This window comes from Rhinopithecus roxellana, chromosome 13 (assembly GCF_007565055.1).
Source record: "Rhinopithecus roxellana isolate Shanxi Qingling chromosome 13, ASM756505v1, whole genome shotgun sequence".
Taxonomy (NCBI): domain Eukaryota; kingdom Metazoa; phylum Chordata; class Mammalia; order Primates; family Cercopithecidae; genus Rhinopithecus; species Rhinopithecus roxellana.
This window is the reverse complement of record NC_044561.1, coordinates 2,448,770-2,469,873: the sequence shown is the minus strand read 5'-3', so window position 1 is coordinate 2,469,873 and position 21,104 is coordinate 2,448,770. Positions and strand designations below refer to the sequence as shown.

At 48.3% G+C, this 21,104-nt stretch overlaps 1 protein-coding gene across 3 annotated transcripts; it reads left to right on the top strand.

Moving 5' to 3' along the window:
- Nucleotides 1–1,560: 1,560 nt before the first annotated feature.
- Nucleotides 1,561–19,524, top strand: CBY1 (chibby family member 1, beta catenin antagonist). 3 transcript variants are annotated; one of them, XM_030914516.1, is made up of 6 exons: nt 1,580–1,671; nt 11,053–11,144; nt 12,820–12,935; nt 16,535–16,640; nt 16,718–16,836; nt 18,832–19,524. In XM_030914516.1, exons 3-6 carry the CDS (start codon nt 12,858–12,860, stop codon nt 18,907–18,909), a joined length of 381 nt encoding a protein of 126 aa, XP_030770376.1. In that variant the 5' UTR covers nt 1,580–1,671; nt 11,053–11,144; nt 12,820–12,857; the 3' UTR covers nt 18,910–19,524. The 3 variants fall into 3 exon arrangements, with proteins under 3 accessions (XP_010387548.1, XP_030770376.1, XP_030770377.1); XM_030914517.1 differs by lacking the exon at nt 11,053–11,144 and adding an exon at nt 10,334–10,473 and having other exon boundaries at nt 1,584–1,671; XM_010389246.2 differs by lacking the exon at nt 11,053–11,144 and having other exon boundaries at nt 1,561–1,671.
- The last annotated feature ends 1,580 nt before the right edge of the window (nt 19,525–21,104 follow it).

Sequence of the window (21,104 nt, the reverse complement as noted above, 5' to 3'; positions counted from 1 at the left end):
TTGGGAGGTTAAGACAGCAGAATTGCTTGAACCTGGGAGATCAACCCACTGCACCCCAGTCTGTGTAACAGAGTGAGACTCCGTCTTAAAAAAAATATAAATAAATTTTGAAATGGAAGCAGTATAAATTTAGAAATACTGATTATATCTTGAAATAGTAATGTTTTAGACATATGGAGTTAAACATTACTCAAATTAATTTCACTTGGCTTCTTTAAAAAACTTTTTAAAAAATGAGGCTACTAGAAAATTCCAAATCACATATGTGGCCTGCTTTATGTTTCTATTGTACAATGCTGAGCCAGACTGTGAAGATTTTAGTTCTAGGACATGGAAGTCTCCCCTCTTTTAATGCAGGGTCGTGTAGTTGGAAGAGAACTGCGCGCGTTGGCCGGGCGCGGTGGCTCAAGCCTGTAATCCCAGCACTTTGGGAGGCCGAGACGGGCGGATCACGAGGTCAGGAGATCGAGACCATCCTGGCTAACACGGTGAAACCCCGTCTCTACTAAAAAATACAAAAAAATTAGCTGGGCGAGGTGGCGGGCGCCTGTAGTCCCAGCTACTCGGGAGGCTGAGGCAGGAGAATGGCGTGAACCCGGGAGGCGGAGCTTGCAGTGAGCTGAGATCTGGCCACAGCACTCCAGCCTGGGCGGCAGAGCGAGACTCCGTCTTAAAAAAAAAAAAAAAGAAAAGAAAAGAAAAGAAAAGAAAAGAGAACTGCGCTTGGAGCCAAAGACCCCTGGGTCCTGCCCTTCACTGGATGCATGCCTTGGTACACCCACTAGGCAGCCGGTAAACTCCTTGAACGGCCTAAGTTTCTTCACTTATGAGACGGAACCTAACACGCTGTTAGGACTCTAGAAGGCCTGGAGTTGATAGTCCGGTAGTTCTCTGTCCGTTGCCCACAGTGCGACTTTTAAGTATTCCCTGGGCCTCAGCTTCCCTTGCTTGTAGAAGCCGCCATAAGGGCATGGAGAGGGGGCAGACTGTCAGAGGCGGGTCATGGTGCGTCTGTCCGTCCATCTTACCTGAAAGCATCGGCGGAATTTGACGAACCCGGGGCCGGTCCCGCCACGGGTCCCTCAGGGGACCCCGCAAAGTTCTGGGTGGGCCCCCGACACCCGGTGCCCCAAACTCACAGCAAGGGGTGCCCTTTGCCTTGTGCTGAGGGAGGAGGAGGGGAGTTGGGGAGAGGCCCATTTTGCTACTCTGAGTCCAGGCGTTCTCCAGGCAACGCCAGCACGGTCACCACTTTCGCGTTTCCCACAACAATGGAACCGTCGTGAGCCGCCGCGTAGCCCGCTAGACGCCGTTTCCATGGTGACAGTCCGGCCGGGGGCCCAGACCAATGTTTCTGTGGGGAGGGTGAGTGCAGGTCGTGGTCCTAGCCTGTAATGGGAGACACGAAAAGGACCCCGGAAGACACTGCCTTTGTATATCCGTTTACTATCCCGAGGTGATTCACGGAGTTTCTGGGGATTCGCGCAGGCTGGCGCTGGGAACCCCCTTCGCCGGTGCCCCCTTTCCTCGGTGGTAGAGGCCGGCCGGGGTGGCGCATGCGCGTGGCGGCGGGCGGCAGGCGGCGGGTGGGTAAAGGTGTTATCTGTACTACAGAGTCCTTGATAGGGGGTTTCGGGGAGCGCTTGGACCCTGGCTTCTGGGACGCTTCAGGTACGTCTCCGAGTCCGGCGTCGCCGGCCAGCACGGCCTAGGTTCACGTGGGGGCCCGAGCTGGGCGGGACGCCCGGGCCTCGCCTGGAGAGAGGCGTCGGGAGGGCGCGGGGAAGGGGGCGGAGGCCGGGCGACCGCGGGCGGTGGCCGCCCTCCTCTGTGTGTCTCCGCGGTTGTGAATTGGGGCGGTAATTCCTCCCCGTAGGTCGCCGTGAAGGTGATTGCATGAGATCGTGCGTGTGAACGTTTGTTGACAGCTGTTACTTGAGTCCGACAGCCCTGGGGGCCGGCACCTGCGTAACATGGCTAGCTCTGAACTCCTTGGGGGACACGTATACTTTTGAGAATCCGATGAAAGCCAAACATTCCTCCCTTGTTTTCTTAGAATTAAAGTAAGATAATATATTTCATGGCCGGTTGCAAACAGAAAACCTTAACACAATGATTAGTGATCAGTATCTGTGGATTGGGGAGGCCCCACTTACTTGATCCTCTTCCCAGGGTCGTTGTGAGGATCAAGTGCACAGCTTCTTATAAACACTAAAACACTATAACATCTTGTGAGCCACGTACTATTATTATTCCTCATTGCAAAGAAAGAAGCCGAAGCCCAAGGAGGATAAATGCTGGGGTCGCACTGTGGGTGAGCAGCAGAGTGATCATTGGAAGCCAGGTGCTCCCCCTTTACTTCCTTTGTGCCGAGCACGCTCGCCCCCCCGGAGTTTCACTAGAAAGAAGGTCGCCATCGGCCACGGGGACAGCTTGTACCTCAAGTGCACGCGGATGCCCCAGAATCCCAGGATCTCAGCCGAGCTGTTTGTGGATTATTAGATCTGACTTAAAAGGTAGCTAATCCAGACCCTTCCTCATCTGTAATATATGGATGACAGTTCCCAGCTGTAGTGTTAGAGAATTAGTGCGGTCATGAGTGAGGTACCCCCAGTTAAAGCCCGAGAAGTAAAGCAGCTGGACCAAGGTCTAGCAAGCAACTGAGGGGCAGAGCCAGGCCCGAAACCTGGTTGTGTCCAGCCCATGTGCTCAGGCCCAGTGCAGTTAGCATCAGTGGGGACTTGGCTTATTTCTCCTTCAAATGTCTCTAGGTGCTATGAGTGCTGGGGGCTGCTTTTTTTTTTTTTTTTTTTTTTTTTTTTTTTTTTTTTTTTTTTTTGAGACGGAGTCTCGCTCTGTTGCCCAGGCTGGAGTGCAGTGGCGCAATCTCGGTTCACTGCAAGCTCCGCCTCCCGGGTTCACGCCATTCTCCTGCCTCAGCCTCCCATGTAGCTGGGACTACAGGCGCCCGCCACCGCACCCGGCTAATTTTTTGTATTTTTAGTAGAGGCGGGGTTTCACCGTGTTAGCCAGGATGGTCTCAGTCTCCTGACCTTGTGATCCGCCTGTCTTGGCCTCCCAAAGTGCTGGGATTACAGGCCTGAGCCACCGCACCCGGCAGGGGGCTGCTTTTTAACTGTGTTTTGTTTATTTTGTTCATAAGTAATACATGAGTATATTCTCATTGTAATAATTCATTAAATCTCGAGTATATTTAATATAATTTTATATTGTACCATATGAAATTGTCACAGTTTGACCTTTTTTTGACCTATAAAATGACAATTTCATTCAAGCCAGTCATCCTATTCCCTTTTTCAGGTTTAACCACTATGAGCAGTTTGGTGTATCCTTCCAGATCTTTCTTTCTTTCTTTCTTTTTTTTTTTTGAGACGGAGTCTGGCTCTGCCGCCCAGGCTGGAGTGCAGTGGCCAGATCTCAGCTCACTGCAAGCTCCGCCTCCCGGGTTCACGCCATTCTCCTGCCTCAGCCTCCCGAGTAGCTGGGACTACAGGCGCCCACCACCTCGCCCGGCTAGTTTTTTGTATTTTTTTTCAGTAGAGACGGGGTTTCACCGTATTAGCCAGGATGGTCTCGATCTCCTGACCTCGTGATCCGCCCGTCTCGGCCTCCCAAAGTGCTGGGATTACAGGCTTGCGCCACCGCGCCCGGCCTCTTTTCTTTTTTTTTTTTCCTTTGAGATGGGGTCTTGCTCTGTCACCCAGGCTAGAGAGCAGTGGCGCGATCTTGGTTTACTGCAACCTCCACCTCATTAGTTCAAGCGATTCTCCTGCCTCAGCCTTCCAAGTAGTTGGGATTACAGGTGTGAGCCACCGCGCCCAGCTTAGGCCTACGATTTTATTATAATAATGTGCCACAAATTATTTGGCTACACCCAAATTGTTTGGATTGTTTCTTATTTTTTACTGTTATCAACAATAGAGAACACTGGGTGTGAGCATGTCCAAGTCTTTCTAGAATGTAATATTTTAGAAGTAGATTTGCTGTCCAAAAAGTGTACACATTTACAATTTTGCCAAGTTTTATTTGAGTGCCCTTGAAAGAATTATAGCATCTTCTGATTCCACCAGTAATAACAGTGTCTTTTTCTTCACATCCTCATCAACCATGGGTATTATTCATCTTTTTAATTTTTGCCAATACGATGAATGAAAATGCATCTTTATAACAAATTTTTTTTTGAGATGGAGTCTTGCTCTGTCACCCAGGCTGGAGTGCAGTGGCATGATCTTGGCTCACTGCAACCTCCGCCTCCCAGGTTCAAGTGTTTCTCCTGTCTCAGCCTCCCAAGTAGCTGGGATTACAGGCGCCTGCCACCGTGCCTGGCTAATTTTTGTATTTTTAGTAGACGGGGTTTCACTGTGTTGGCCAGGCTGGTCTTGAACTCCTGAACTGAAGTGATCCACCCGCTTGGGTCTCCCAAAGTGCTGGGATTACAGGCATGAGCTGCCACACTCGGCCGAAAATGTATCTTTTAATGATGTGCCTCACATGTTACTAATACAAGGATAAGTATATACATGTGTATATAGACACACACACACCATATGTATATACACATATACCATATATATGTGTGTGTGTACAGGTACATACACATACACCCACACACACAGACACATATATACCTTCAGCCAACCGATTGTGGCTGTGTACCTTGGGAAAATTGGTAAACTTCCCCAAGCCCTAGCATTTTCATCTTTATTTATTTATTTATTTTTGAGACACAGTTTCCCTCTTGTTGCTTAGGCTGGAGTGCAATGGCGCCATCTCGGCTCACCACAACCTCCATTTCCTCGGTTCAAGCGATTCTCCTGCCTCAGCCTCTAGAACTTTCTTCATGGATATTCCTCCTATTTTATTCTTGTTCTGCCCTTTACATAAGATTATAGACATAAGGTTAATGCTTTTCCCTCTTCTAACCTCTTTCTCTTCTCCAGCAGAAACAGTGCAAGGGCCTTACAACGTGTTTTGGATGGTGACATAGCATCAGTCCCCCTCAGCATCTTGATCCCCACCCTGTCCCCTCCACTACCAAGCTGGAAGCACTCTGGTTTGTCCAAGTTCTAAAGTGCTGTGCCCAGGCCCAAATGCCATCCCCTAAGTTGCTGGTCTATGATTGTTTTTATTTTTGTGATTTTTATTTTATTTTGTTTTATTTTTGAGACAGAGTCTTGTTCTGTCACCCAGGCTGGAGTGCAGTGGCGTGATCTCAGCTCACCGCAACCTCCGCCTCCCGGGTTCAAACATTTCTTGTGCCTCAGCCTCCCAAAGTAGTTGGGATTACAGGCGAGCACCACCATTCCTGGCTAATTTTTGTATATTTTTAGTGGAGATGGGATTTCACCATGTTGGCCAGACTGGTCTCAAACTTCTGACCTCAGGTGATCCACCTGCCTTGGCCTCCCAAAGTGCTGGGATTACAGGCATGAGCCACTGTATGATTGTTTTTAATTCAAACATGTAACTACCAGGAAAGCTGTCATGAGCACATAACCCCAAATACCTTCATTTATTTATAAATTATATATACATATACTTATGTATTGTATGTTATACATACATTCCAAAGAAACTTCTCAACTTTTATCATTAATTTTAGTGAGATCAATTTCTCCCTTAATGAAAACAGCCCAGAAGTATTTTTTTCCTGTTCTTACTGGATACATGTCTTGCTGATTGTGATGGATTCATACTTTGAATTCTCTTTTAATGATAATGGATATAAAACTTTGTTTCAAATGGTCTTGAAAAGATACCAACCCCTCCTCCTGCCTTTGTTGGCCCATTTCTTGTCAGATCCAATTAACCCGTTACTGCTTTTATTTCCTAATGTGGTGAAGGAAGACCTTATACTCAGGAGGAGCAGTGAGGGGTCTGCTGTTTGCTTTTTGCTCACTCGCGCTGTCATGGTTGTTCTCTTCAGTCTATGGCTTCTTAGAAGGATTATTCGTAAGCTGTGTGTGTGCTATAAATTAAAATTGGGTAATATAGGCCAGGCACAGTGGCTCAGGCCTGTAATCTCAGCACTTTGAGAGGCCAAGTTGGGCCAGTTGCTTGAGCTCAGGAATTCGTGACCAGCCTGGGCAACTTGGCGGAAACCCATCTCTACAAAAAACACAAAAATTAGCTGGGCCTGGTGGCGCATGCCTGGGATCTCAGCTACCGGGGAAGCTGAGGTGGAAGAATCGTTTGAGCCTGGGAGGTCGAGGCTGCAGTGAGCCGAGATCGTGCCACTGAACTCTAGCCTGGGCAACAGAACGAGACCCTGTCTCAAAAAAAAAAAAAAAAAAAAAAAAAATGGCCGGGCTCGGTGGCTCAAGCCTATAATCCCAGCACTTTGGGAGGCCGAGACAGGTGGATCACGAGCTCAGGAGATCAAGACCATCCTGGCTAACACAGTGAAACCCCGTCTCTCCTAAAAAATACAAAAAACTAGCCGGGCGTGGTGGCGGGTGCCTGTAGTCCCAGCTACTCAGGAGGCTGAGGCAGGAGAATGGCGTAAACCCGAGAGGTGGAGCTTGCAGTGAGCTGAGATCCGGCCACTGCACTCCAACCTGGGCGACAGAGCGAGACTCCGTCTCAAAAAAAAAAAAAAAAAATTTGGGTGATATATGGGGAAAAAAGAACACTAACCCCTGTCTTACATCATATACAAATATTAATTCAAGATGAATTGTAGTCACAAATGTAAATGTAAACAATATTACCAGAAGTTAACAATAAAAAATATCGTCATGACCTTGGGGTAGGCAATTCTTTTTTTGGGGTGGAAAGGGTCTCACTCTGTCACCCAAGCTAGAGTGCAGTGTCATAATCTCAGCTCACTGCAACCTCTGGCTCCTGGGTGCAAGCAATCCTCCCACCTCTGCCTCCTGAGTAGTCCCTCCTGTGTGCCTCCACAGGCGCACACCACCATGCCCAGCTAATTTTTTGTGTCTTTGGTAGAGACAGGGTTTTGTTTGCCATGTTGCCCAGGATGGTCTTGAACTCCTGGACTCAAGTGATCTGCCTGCCTCTGCCTCCCAAAGTGCTAGGATTTATAGGCATGAGCCACCATACCCAGCCTGGGGTAGGCAAACATTTTAAAAATAGAATACGAACACTAATCATTAAGAAATAATAACAAATTGGGCTGGGTGCAGTGGCTCACGCCTATAATCCCAGCACTTTGGGAAGCTGGGATGGGTGGATCACGAGGTCAGGAATTCAAGACTAGCCTGGCCAACACAGCAAAACCCATCTTTATTAAAAGTACAAAAATTAGTTGGGTGTGGTGGCAGGTGCCTGTAATTCCAGCTACTCAGGAGGCTGAGGTAGAACTGCTTGAACCAGGAGGCAGAGGTTGCAGTCAGCCGAGATCACATCACTGCCCTCCAGCCTGGGCGACAGAGTGAGACTCGATCTCAAAATAAATAAATAAATAAATAATTGGATTTCATTATAATTAAGAATTTCTGGCTGGGTGCTGTGACTCACACCTGTAATCCCAGCACTTTAGGAGGCCGAGGCGGGTCAATCAGGAGGTCAAGAGATTGAGACCATCCTGGCCAACATGGTGAAGCCCCGTCTCTACTAAAAATACAAAAATTACCTGGGCGTGGGGGTGCGTGCCTGTAGTCCTAGCTACCCGGGAGGCTGAAGCAGGAGAATCGCTTGAACCCAGGAGGTGGAGGTTGCATTGAGCGGAGATCACGCCACTGCACTCCAGCCTGGTGACAGAGCGATACTCCATTTCAAAAAAAAAAAAAAAACTTCTTTGATCAAAAGAAACCCATAAGAAAGCAAAAAAAGCAAAAAGAGGCCAGGCATGGTGGCTCACACCTGTAATTCCAGCACTTTGGGAGGCTGAGGCAGGTGGATCACTTGAGGTCAGGAGTTCGAGACCAGCCTGACCAACATAGAGAAACCCTGTCTCTACTGAAAATACAAAAATTAGGCCGGCGTGGTGGCGCACGCCTGTAATCCCAGCTACTCGGGAGGCTGAGGCAAGAGAATCACTTGAACCCAGGAGGTGGAGGTTGCGGTGTGCCAAAATGGCGCCACTGCACTTCAGCCTGGGCCACAAGAGCGAAACTCTGTCTCCAAAAAAAAAAAAAAAAGAAAGAAAGCAAAGAGGTCGGGTGCAGCGACTCATGACTGTAATCCCAGCACTTTGGGAGGCCGAGGCTGGTGGATCACTTGAGGTCAGGAGTTCGAGACCAGCCTGGCCGACATGGCAAAACCACATCTCTACTAAAAACACAAAAATTTAGCCGGGTTTAGTGGCAGGCATGTGTAATCCCAGCTACTTGGGAGGTTGAGACAGGAGAATCTCTTGAACCTGGGAGGCAGAGGTTGCAGTGAGCCAAGAGAGCACCACTGCACTCCAGCCTGGGTGACAGAGCGAGACTCTCTTTCTTTTTTTTTTTTTTTTTTTTTTTTTTTTTTTTTTTTTTGAGGCGGAGTCTCGCTCTGTCGCCCGGACTGGAGTGCAGTGGCCAGATCTCAGCTCACTGCAAGCTCCGCCTCCCGAGTTTACGCCATTCTCCTGCCTCAGCCTCCCGAGTAGCTGGGACTACAGGCGCCCGCCACTTCGCCCGGCTAGTTTTTGTATTTTTAGTAGAGACGGGGTTTCACCGTGTTAGCCAGGATGGTCTCGATCTCCTGACCTGGTGATCCGCCCGTCTCGGCCTCCCAAAGTGCTGGGATTACAGGCTTGAGCCACCGCGCCCGGCCAAGACTCTCTTTCAAAAAAAAAAAAAAAAAAAAAAAAAAAGAACGCAAAAAGAAAAAAGCGGGAGAAGGTATTTTCAGTACTGTACATGTATACAGTAATGAAACCTGTATCCAGCATATATAAAGCCCCTTACAAATCCTTACAAAATGAACATGATAGCTCAATTTTAAAAAATGGCAAAAGAGGACTGGGTGCGGTGGCTCATGCTTATAATCCCAGCACTTTGGGAGGCCGTGGTGGGCGGATCGCTTGGGGTCAGGAGTTCGAGACCAGCCTGGCCAACGCAGCGAAACCCTGTCTCTGTTAAAAATACAAAAATTAGCTGGGCATGGTGGCATGTTCCTGTAATCCCAGTTACTTGGGAGGCTGAGGCAGGAGAATCACTTCAACCTGGAAGGCAGAGGTTGCAGTGAGCCGAGATCGTGCTACTGCACTCCAGTCCGTTGACAGAGGGAGACTCCATCTCAAAAAAAAAAAAAAAAAAAAAAAAAAGAGGTAAAAGATGTGAACAAGCATGTCACAAAAAAATCCATATATGTCCAAGGAGTAGGTTAAATGATGCTCAACTTAATTAGTTATTTGGAAAAAGCAGATTAAACAATGCAACACAAGTACATACCTGCCAGAATGGATAAGATGAAAAAGACAGAAAGTGCCAGATATTGACAAGGCGTCTTGCAAACTGCAGATAGGAGTCTAAATTGGTACAATGACTTTGGAAGACCATTTGGCAGTATCTGTTAAAGCTAAATATATGAATGCTCTATGACTCTACAGTTCTAACCCTAAGTGTGAAACCAGAAAAGTGTACATATGCATGTAGATACACATGCTCAAGCCTCACGTTCTTATATTCTTAGCAGTACTTCTTCTTCTTCTTTTTTTTTTTTGAGACAGGGTCTTGCTCTGTTGCCCAGACTGGAGTATACAATGGTGATCATAGCTCACTGCAGCCTCAAACCCCTGGGCTCAAGCGATCCTTCCACCTCAGCCTCTGAGTAGCTAGGACTACAAGGGTACACCACCACGCCTGGTTGGTTTTTCAATTTTTTGTAGAGATGAGGTCTCATTATGTTGCCCAGGCTGGTCTCCAACTCCTGGCATCAAGTGATCCTCCTGTCTTGGCTTCCCAAAGTGCTAGGATTAGTGGCATAAGCCACCATGCCTGGCCTAGCAGCACTATTTTTGATGGTCAAAAACTAGAAACAGGCTGGGCGTGGTGGTTCACACCTGTAATTCCAGCACTTTGGGAGGCCGAGGCAGGCAGATCACTTGAGCCTAAGAGTCCAAGACCAGACTGGGCAACATGACGAAACTCCCATCTCTGTTAAAAATGCAGAAAATTAGCCAGCATGGTGGTGCGTGCCTGTAGTCCCAGCTACCAATGAGGCTGAGATGGGAGGATCACCTGAGCCTGGGAGGCTGAGGCTACAGTGAACAGAGATGGTACCACAGCACTCTACCTGGGGCACCAGAATGAGACCCTGTCTCAAAACAAAACAAAACAAAACAAAACAAAACAAAACAAAACTGCAAATAGCTCAAGTGTCCATCTTCTGTAGACGAGTAAATTTTGCTGTGTTTATACGATAGAATATTATCCAGCAATGCAAATGAACAAACTATAACTACACACAGCTGCATGGACAAATGTCAGAAACGTGACATTGAGTGTGAGAAGCCAGATGCAAACGAGGACTCACTGTGCAATTCCGTGCATGTACAGTGGCCAGGTGAGGCTTATGGAGTGCTGAAATGCTTTGTATCCCGATCTGGAGGGTAGTTTTAAAAAAATGTTTTGAGCCAGCGCATTTATTCACACCTGGAATTCCAGCACTTTGGGAGGCCAAGGTGGGCAGATCACTTGAGGCAGGGGTTTGAGACCAGCCTGGCCAAACACGGTGAAATCCCATCTCTACTAAAAATACAAAAATTAGCCAGGGGTGGTGGCGTATACCTGTAATTCCAGCTACTTGGGAGGCTGAGGCGCAGAGCAAGGCTCTGTCTCAAAAAAAAAAAAAAAAAAAAAATCACAAATAAAAAATAAAATTTAAAAAAATATTTGATTTTAATGTTTTTAGAGACGGGGGTCTCACTGTGTCACTCAGGCTGGTCGTGAACTCTTGGGCTCAAGCAATCCTCTCACCTTGGCCTCACAAAGTGCTGGGATTTCAGATGTAAACTACCACGCCTGGGCCTGGAGGGTGGTTATACTTGTGTAGTAAAAACTCATGAAACCTTACACTTACGATTTGTAGTAGACTTTTCTGTATTAATATTATATATATGTGTATTCTTTTTTTTTTTTGTAGAGACGGATCCTGCTAAGTTGCCCAGGCTAGTCTTGAACTCCTGTGGTCAAGCAATCCTCCTGCCCTGGCCTCCCAAAGTGCTGGGATTACAGGTGTGAGCCACTGAGCCTAGCCTAAATAAAAAGTTTGCTTCTCTCCTCCTTTCCTCCCCAAAAACCAGGGTGTTATCAGTAAATCTACTTAACTAGGCCTAGGTGAATTACGATAGGTTGCACTATGCTGAAAGCAAATGTACAGGTTGGGGGTTGTCGTTGTCAGCTCTGCCATGTTGTGGACCTGCCTCCTTTTCAGGACACCTCACCTCACCTTCCATAACAGAACAGGTAACCTGACATATGAGGTGCACTGTTGATAAGTGACACTGGTGACAAGTGAGGGACACTGTTACCAATTCGGAAAGGAAATATAAACATAGCTTTATTTATTTATTTATTTATTTGTTTATTTTTGAGATGGAGTCTCACTCTGTCACCCAGGCTGGAGTGCAGTGGCGTGATCTCGGCTCACTGCAACCTCTGCCTCCCAGGTTCAAGCAATTCTCCTGCCTCAGCCTCCCGACTAGCTGGGATTACAGGCACCCGCCACTATGCCCAGCTAATTTTTTGTATTTTTAGTAGAAGCGGGGTTTCACCATGTTGGCCAGGGTGGTCTCGAACTCCTGACCTCTTGATTCATCTGCCTTGGCCTCCCAAAGTGCTGGGATTACAGGCATGAGCCACCGCGCCCAGCCATTTCTTTCTTTCTTTATTTTTTTAGAGACAGGGTCTTGCTCTTTGACTCAGGCTGGAATGCAGTGGCATGATCATAGCTCACTGGAGACTGAAAATCACAGGTTCAAGTGATCCTCCCACTTAAGCCTACTGAATAACTGAGACTACAGGCACACACCACCATGCCTGGCTAATTTTTGTATTTTTTGTAGAGACAGGGTTTTGCCATGTTGGCCAGACTGGTCTTAAACTCCTGGGCTCAAGTGATCTGCCCACCTCAGCCTCCTGAGTCACTGAGACCATGCCAGTGACTCATGTGTGCCACCATGCCAGGCTAATTTTTTTTTTTTTTTTTTTTTGAGACATGGTCTCTCACCTTGTAGCCTAGACTAGAGAGCAGCAGTGGATCACAGTTCACTGCAGCCTCAACCTCCCTGGGCTCCAGCGACCCCCCCCCCAGCCTCAGCTTCCCAAGTATTTGGGACTACAGGCATGCGCCACTGTGTCCCACCCAAAAATCTCAGCATACTGCGTAGCACAAAGGAAGTGTTCAGCACATGGGAGCTATTACCAGACATCTTAATCCATTTTGTGCTGCCGTAACAGATTACCACAGACTGGGTAATTTATAAAGAAAAGAAGTTTATTTGGTTCACAGTTCTGGAGACTGGGAAGTCCAAGAGCGTGGTGCAGATATCTGGTGAGGGTCATCCTGTGTGAGGCAGAAGGCTCACATGGTGAGCAAGTGCACTAGACAGATGGCATGGCAGCAGAACTCATCCTTTTACCAGGAGCCCACTCCCGAGAAGACTAACCTACTCCATGACAATGGCATTAATCCATTCATGACAGCAGAGCTCACATGGCCCAGTCACCACCCGTTATACCGTTAAACAGTGGCAATTCAATTTCAACATGAGTTTTGGTGGAGACATTCAAACCATGGCACCAGGATCATTAGTAGCCACATGATAAAATGTATGTCTTAAAGATTTGAGGACAATGGTGTAAGGTCAGTGATCCAGCTGTTTGTACCCCTGACTTTTTCTGATCCTAGGAGAAGGGAGTGTTGGCTTTGCTTTCATCAGGCCAAAGATGCCTTTCTTTGGGAATACGTTCAGTCCGAAGAAGACACCTCCTCGGAAGTCGGCATCTCTCTCCAACCTGCATTCTGTGAGTGTCGGTACTGGGGTCGGCCCGGTGTGCAGCGTGAGCTGAGTTCTGAGTGTGTCTCTGAATGGAAAGTGTGGTCCTCCAGAGGCATCGGTTCAGGAGGACATCCTTTCCATCCATATCATTGCTATTGCTGAAAACATTTTTGGGCCGGGTGCGGTGGCTCACGCCTGTAATCCCAGCACTTTGGGAGGCAGAGGCTGGCGGATCACAAGGTCAGGAGATTGAGACCATCCTGGCTAACACGGTGAAACCCCATCTCTACTAAAAATACAAAAAAAGTTAGCTGGGCATGGTGGCGGGCGCCTGTAGTCCCAGCTATTTGGGAGGCTGAGGCAGGAGAATGTCGTGAACCCGGGAGGTGGAGCTTGCAGTGAGCCGAGACTGTGCCACTGCACTCCATCCTGGGCAACAGAGTGAGACTCCATCTCAAAAAACAAAAAAAAGAAAACATTTTTGAACTCTTATTTGGGAATGATTGTCAGAGCTTGTTTATCCAAGAACCTCAGAAGACAATCTCATTATGATATTTGATCCCAAATATCCATTTTTTTTTTTTTTTTTTTTTGAGATGGAGTCTCACTCCCGTCCCACAGGCTAGGGTGCAGTGGCGCAATCTCGGCTCAATGCAACCCCCACCTCCCAGGTTCAAGCGATTCTCCTTCCTCAGCCTCCTGAGTAGCTAGGATTACAACTGCCCACCACCATTCCCGGCTCATTTTTGTATTTTTAGTAGAGACAGGGATTCACCATGTTGGCCGGGCTGGTCTCCAACTGCTGACCTCAGGTGATCCACCTGCCTTGGCCTCCCCAAGTGCTAGGATAACAGGCGTAAGCGACCGCGCCCAGCCAGTATTATCGAATTTGACTTCTACTTTATTCTGTGACCTTTTCCTACAGAGCTGGCTGTGCAGATTGGCCATGTCTTCACAGAAAGCGAGCAGGGTTGAACAACAAGGCTGTGGGGGCTGAGCATTCATTCCAGGCTTCAGGTCTCAGAGTCTGTTATCTCCTGTTCCCAGTGAAACAGGCTTCAGGTCTCAGAGTCTGTTATCTCCTGCTCCCAGTGAAACAGGCTTCAGGTCTCAGAGTCTGTTGTCTCCTGTTCCCAGTGAAACAGGCTTCAGGTCTGAGTCTGTTGTCTCCTGTTCCCAGTGAAACAGGCTTCAGGTCTCAGAGTCTGTTGTCTCCTGTTCCCAGTGAAACAGGCTTCAGGTCTGAGTCTGTTGTCTCCTGTTCCCAGTGAAAATCATGGTGGGGGCAGCCCCGCTGTGGCCAAAGCTGGGCATTCTGTGGAGCAGGCCAGGCAGAGGCTTAGGCTCTCAGTTTCTGGTGCCCCCAGGCCTGAGGCTCCCTTTTCTCACTGCCACGTGTCAGAGATGCAGATACACCTGGCGGTCCCTCTGGAACATCCTCTGTCCTAACCCCACACAGTGTAAGAGCAACAGCGTGCTTACGTGACATTTGTTTCTGACCATGACTTGAAGTCGGTCCTCCCCTACGTTGTTTTCCACATTCTGACAGGTACTTGTAAGCCTTGGGAGGGAAAAAGGCCTCCACAGCACTCCGTGTGGTCTCTGGTGGATTAGTTCCCCATTATTGTAGGATAATGACTCAGATCTTGGGAGTGGCACAGATGACCCCTTGGTGGCCTCACTCCAGCTCTCCTTCCTGCCCTTGCCCTCTGCACACCCTGTGCTGCAGCTGCCCAAGCCCCGTGTGAGCCTCCTCTGTGCACGCTACTCCTTTTGCCTAGAATGTTCTTCTCCATTAATTCAAGAGCTATTGATTGATACCTGTGTGCCAGGCACTCTCGTAAGCACTGGGCATGCAGAAGTGGGTGAAGGAGGGGAGAGGGAAAACATCAAATCCCTGCTTTCATGGGGCAGATATTTTCATGGAAGGCTACAGAAAATAAGCAAATTTATATCAGATGGCGATACATGCCAGACAGCAAAACAAAACATAGGCCTGGGATGGGGTGTGGCTGAATACTTGGGATGGAGCTGTCATTTTCAACAGGGTGGTCGGGAAGGCCTGACTGAGAAAGACCCATTTGAGCACTTACCTGAAGGTCTCTGCCTGTTGAGCAGGGGCACAGCTGGTTGAGGGCAGAGCTGATCATTCCCATCCCTGGATACCCAGTACCGAGTCCTGAATCAGGGTGCGTGCTCAGTGAGTTGTAGAAATGAATATATAGGCCAGGCGCGGTGGCTTATGTCTGTAATCCCAGTACTTTAGGAGGCTGAGGTGGGCGCACCACTTGAGGTCAGGAGTTCGAGACCAGCCTGGCCAATGTGGTGAAACTGACTCTACTTTAAAAAATACAAAAATTAGGCTGGGTGTGGTGACTTACGCCTGTAATCCCAGCACTTTGGGAGGCTGAGTTGGGCAGATCACAAGGTCAGGAGTTCGAGACCAGCCTGGCCAATATGGTGCAACCCTGTCTCTACTAAAAAATACAAAAATCAGTCGGGTGTGGTAGCGCACATCTGTAGTCCTGGCTACTGGGGAAGCTGAGGCAGGAGAATCACTTGAACCTGGGAGGCAGAGGTTGCAGTGAGCCGAGACTGCGCCACTGTACTCCAGCCTGGGCGAAAGTGTGAGACTCCGTCTCAAAAAAAAAAAAAAAAAATAATAATAATAAATTAGCTGGGTATGGTGGCACATGCCTGTAGTCTCAGCTATTTGGAGGCTGAGATGGGAGGATCACTTGAACTCGGGAGGCAGAGACTGCAGTGAACTGAGATGGCGCCACTGTACTCTAGCCTGGGTGACAGAGCGAAACTCCATCTCAAACAAAAAAAAGAAAGGAAAGAAAAGAAATGAATATATAAATTGTACTCTCGCATGTTAAGAAGCAACTCCTCCTCCTCCTAATTGTTAGAATTTTATGTCTTTTCCACAACATATGTAGCTCCATATTAAGCAAATGAAACTTATTATATTTAAAAAGGATCTTTTACTTAACAATTTGTAGTAGGACTGCTTAAACTATTAAGTGTCAACTGGGTGTAAAATAATTCAATTTAGGCCGGGTGCGGTGGCTCAAGCCTGTAATCCCAGCACTTCGGGAGGCCAAGACAGGCGGATCACGCAGTCAGGAGATCGAGACCATCCTGGCTTACACGGTGAAACCCCATCTCTACTAAAAAATACAAAAAACTAGCCAGGCGAGGTGGTGGGTGCCTGTAGTCCCATCTACTTGGGAGGCTGAGGCAGGAAAATGGCATAAACCCGGGAGGCGGAGCTTGCAGTGAGCTGAGATCCGGCCACTGCACTCCAGCCTGGGCAACAGAGCGAGACTCCGTCTCAAAAAAAAAAAAAAAAAAAAAAATAATAATAATAATTCAATTTATACATTTCAGCATATATAGCTTTTCTAGAAACATCTAATGTATAAAACAGTATATTTTTTATCTCATAATTAAACTTTTGCTGTACATCATTTGATTTTATGGCCTTTAAAAAAATCATTAAAGGTGCCAGGTAATGATTAGAGAAATGAGTTGTTGGGGTCATATTGTTGGCGGAAGAGGAACTGGGATGAGGGCGTGTTCTGGGCCTGCTGAAGTCGTCACATAGCATCTCGCCCACAGTTGGATCGGTCAGCCCGGGAGGTGGAGCTGGGCTTGGAATATGGATCCCCCACTATGAACCTGGCAGGGCAAAGCCTGAAGTTTGAAAATGGCCAGTGGATAGCAGGTGAGCTGTACTTCCTGCCATTTGTCAAACGATTGTAGGAGGAAGCCCTCCTTTAACTGGTTCTGTCCTTCCTCCAGAGACAGGGGTTAGTGGCGGTGTGGACCGGAGGGAGGTTCAGCGCCTTCGCAGGCGGAACCAGCAGTTGGAGGAAGAGAACAATCTCTTGCGGCTGAAAGTGGACATCCTGTTAGACATGGTGAGGCAGGTGACGGGCAAGAGATGCCTAGCTTCTTCTTTTGGGGAGGCTCCACCTCGAGTCATTTAATCCAACAGGTATCTCCTCAATGCCAGTTTGGCCAGGTATGTTGCTTTGTGTCCAAAGACACACTCAAGAAACAAGACACAGTTCTTGCCCTCACAGTGTACAGGCAGGTGAACCGTAAGCATAATTAGAGTGGTAAGGACCCAGTTGGAGTCTGCACAGGATCTGCATAGCACACGAGGGAGAAGTTAATTCTGTCAAGTCAGGAGAGCTTCCCAGAGGAAGGGATATCTGAGCTGAATGTGGAAGGATAATGGCAGGAATGGAGGTTGGATGAAGGCATTCCAGGAAGAGGGGAAGAGCCGGCTCATGGCTTGGAAGTGTCTCATACCAAGTAGGCATTAATCAGTGCCCAGCACAGACCTGCTGAGGGGCTCACACTGCATTAGCGTTGGTTTCTTGTGACCGTTAAAAATCCAGCAACCCACTGGGCCTAGAGGAGCCTGTGAAGGTTCAGAGGCAGGAGAGCATACACTGTAGTGGTTAAGAGCACACACTCTGGAGCAAAATGGCCTGGGTTCCTCGCCCAGCTCTGCTGCTGACTGACTGCTCTGTGACTTAATTTCTTCAGCAATAAATGGCATAATAGCTAATTGTGGTAGTGCATCCCTGTAGTCCCAGCTACTCAGGAGGCTAAGACAGGAGGATGGCTTAACCTCAGGAGTTTGAGACCAGCTTTGGCAACAAAGTAAGACCCTGTCTTTTTTTTTTTCTTTTTAAAAAATAACTAGGCTGGGCATGATGGCTCACACCTATAATCCTAGCATTTTGGGAGGCCGAGGTGGACGGGTCACAAGGTCAGGAGTTCGAGACCAGCCTGACCAACATGGTGAAACCCTCTCTCTACTAAAAATACAAAAATTAGCCGAGTGTGGTGGCACTCACCTGTAATCCCAGCTACTTAGGAAGCTGAGGCAGGAGAATTGCTTGAACCCAGGAGGCAGAGGTTGCAGTGGGCTGAGATTGTGCCACTGCACTCCAGCCTGGGTGACAGAGTGAGACTCCGTCTCGGAAAAAAAAAAAGAAAAAGACTACATTTTAGGCTGGATGTTTTTTTATTTTTATTTACTTATTTATTTATTTAAGACAGAGTCTCGCTCTGTAGCCCGGGCTGGAGTGCAGTGGCGTGATCTCTGCACACTGAAACCTCTGTCTCCTGAGTTCAAGTGATTCTCCTGCCTCAACCTCCCGATTAGCACCCGCCACCATGCCTGGCTAATTTTTGCATTTTTAGTAGACATGGGGTTTCACCATGTTGGCCAGGTTGGTCTCCAACTCCTGACCTCAGGTGATCTCCCTGTCTTGGCCTCCCAAAGTGCTGAGATTACAGACGTGAGCCACCACGCCCAGCCTGGAGGGTTTTTTTTTTGTTTTTTGTTTTTTTTTTGCCTGGATGTTTTTTTAAAACATGAGCATAATCGTAGTATCTACCTTACAGTGAGTTAGTACAAGCAAAGCACCCAGCCTGGCCGACAGAGTGAGACCCTGTCTCAGAAAACAAACAAACCAAAAAACAAAAACAAAAAAACCCTAAGGAGGAGAGTGGCGTTCTTTTTCCAGCATTTTCTCCCCTAATCCCCCTTATGGGAGCTACAGCTTAGAATCAATTCAAACTGTAATCCCTTAGCCTTAGAATCACCAGTATCTGCCTTTGACATCCTCTGAGACCTGCTGTCCTTCGTGCAGGGAGTGCCATGCCCTCGTGGGTGACAGCGTGCTGACAGAGTGGACTGTGAATATTCTTCAAGGACTTGTGGTCCTGGGCCATCCGGGGTTGCATTCTACCCCGTTTCAGAGGGTTTCCCACCATGGAGGCCGGCAGTGTCAGAGAAGTGTCAGGGGGCCTTTCCTCCGCGTGTAGGGCTGGCCTTGCCAACCTGAAACATCTAGAAATGTGCTGCTTACTAACAACTGCTGCTTTACTTTCAGCTTTCGGAGTCCACTGCTGAATCCCACTTAATGGAGAAGGAACTGGATGAACTGAGGATTAGCCGGAAGAGAAAATGAAGACCCCAGAGACATTTATTGGGGAGTAGGATGTAGCTAAGTGCTTTTTTTTTTTTTTTTTTTTTGCCCAGACTAGTGGATTCGGTCCTGGGAGAGAGTATCATATAATGGGACCCACAGGCACTGGCACCCTTGGGTTGGCAATAGAAGGTGACATGGAATGAAGAAAACCAAGATTGCAGATGGGGACAGTAACTAGAAGGTGCTTCAGATGCACTGCCTGAAAACCAGACCACATGGAGGCCTGGGGCTGCTGATGAGCCTTTGGGTGCTCTCCACACACAAGATTGCAAACACACATGTCCCAGAATAGCTCTGTTGGGCCCTGTTGGGAGAAGCGGCTGGAGTTCATTCTCTCACCCCCTTACATTGGGGTTTGGGGTTTCGCAGCAGTTCTGCAGAGCTCTGTGTTGGGGGTCATGGATGAGTGGCTCTCTTGGCTCTTAAAGGCAGGCCTCTCTCCTTGCCTTTAAAGAATCCTCATTCCTCACACCTGGCCTCCTCTGGCTTCAGCTTCTCAGTAGCAAACACCAGCCTTCCACAGCAACACTATATTTTTATGCTACTTTCCTGTTTACACTACTACTTTTTTATTAAATGATGTTAAATAATCTCTCTGTGACCAAAGTGACTAAAAAGAGAACCATGAGTTCCTCAAGAAGTAAATGGAGCTGGCCAGGCATGGTGGCTCACACCTGTAATCCCAGCACTTTGGGAGGCTGAGGTGGGCAGATCACCTGAGGTCAGGAGTTCGAGACCAGCCTGGCCAATAGAATGAAACCTCGTCCACTAAAAATACAAAAATTAGCCAGGCATGGTGGTGGACACCCGTAGTCCCAGCTACTCAGGAGGCTGAGACAGGAGAATTGCTTGAACCCAGGAGGCAGAAGTTGTAGTGAGCTGAGATCACACCACTGTACTCCAGCCTGGGCGACAGAGCGAGACTCCGTCTCCAAAAAAAAAAAAAATGGAGCCTGGCCAGGTGTAGTGGCATACACCTGTAATCCTAGCACTAGCACTTTGGGAGGCTGAGGCGGGCTGATTGCTTGAGCTCAGGAGTTCAAGACCAGCCTGGCGATAGCGAAACAAAATACAAAAAAAAATGTTAGCTGGGCGTGGTGGTGCACACCTGTAGTCTCAGCCTCTCAGGAGGCTGAGATGGGAGGGTTGCTTTGAATCCAGGGAGGTTGAGGCTGAGGTGAGCTGTGATTGCTCCATTGCACCCCAGTCTGGGTGACAGAGCAAGACCCTGTTTCAAAAAAAAAAAAAAAGAAGTATCTGGAGTCTAAGCTTCTGTTGTTCCATCAAAAGACAGAATTGTCCGGGCATGGTGGCTCACGCCTGTAATCCTAGCATTTTGGATCGTCTGAGGTCAGGAGTTTGAGACCAGCCTGGCCAACATGGCAAAACCCCGTCTTTACTAAAAATACAAAAGAAATTAGCTGGGCATGGTGGCACATGCCTGTAGTCCCAACTACTTGGGAGGCTGAGGCAGGAGAATCGCTTGAACCCAGCAGACAGAGGCTGCAGTGAGTTGAAATCACGCCACTGCACTCTAACCTGGGCGACAGAGCAAGACTCCGTCTCAAAAAAAAAAAAAAAAAGACAATGTTTAGCGTGTGGGGAAATGTCACCCTTGCAGGAGAGCATTCCAGCTTTCCTGGGCATTGGCAGAGGCTGATGCCAAACAGAAACAATCTCTGCTCAAATTCACCTGCCCTCCTGCTTCATGGTGTTGGGACTGGCCAGGACCTGGCAGAACCTAGTGGTTGGTGTGAGAATTTGTGCCTTAGGCAGTATGAGCTGGACTTTTCTGGCAGGAGGAGGGAATCCAGCTCCTGAAGTCAAGCCAGAAGGAAGTAAGGGGGTGGGGGCATGGTGCCCAGGACTTTAGGGACAGGCTACCATGGCTGGCCACTTCTGAATGCCTGGGACATGCCTGGCACCAGGCTCCCTTTGCTCTCACTGTGTCATTTCCCCTTCAGCTCGCCCTATGGCAGGGGCTGTCAGCACATCCATCTGCAGAGACGGAAACTCTGGGAGGTTCAGACACTGATCTAGGATCACACAGTGGAATTGTTGGAGCCTGATTCACACAGCCCGCAGTGAAAGAGAGGAGCTGGGGGTGGCAGTGAAAGAAAGGGAGCTGCTGTCTGCAGCCCATCCTTACGGTCAGCAAAGCACTCTATCAGGGG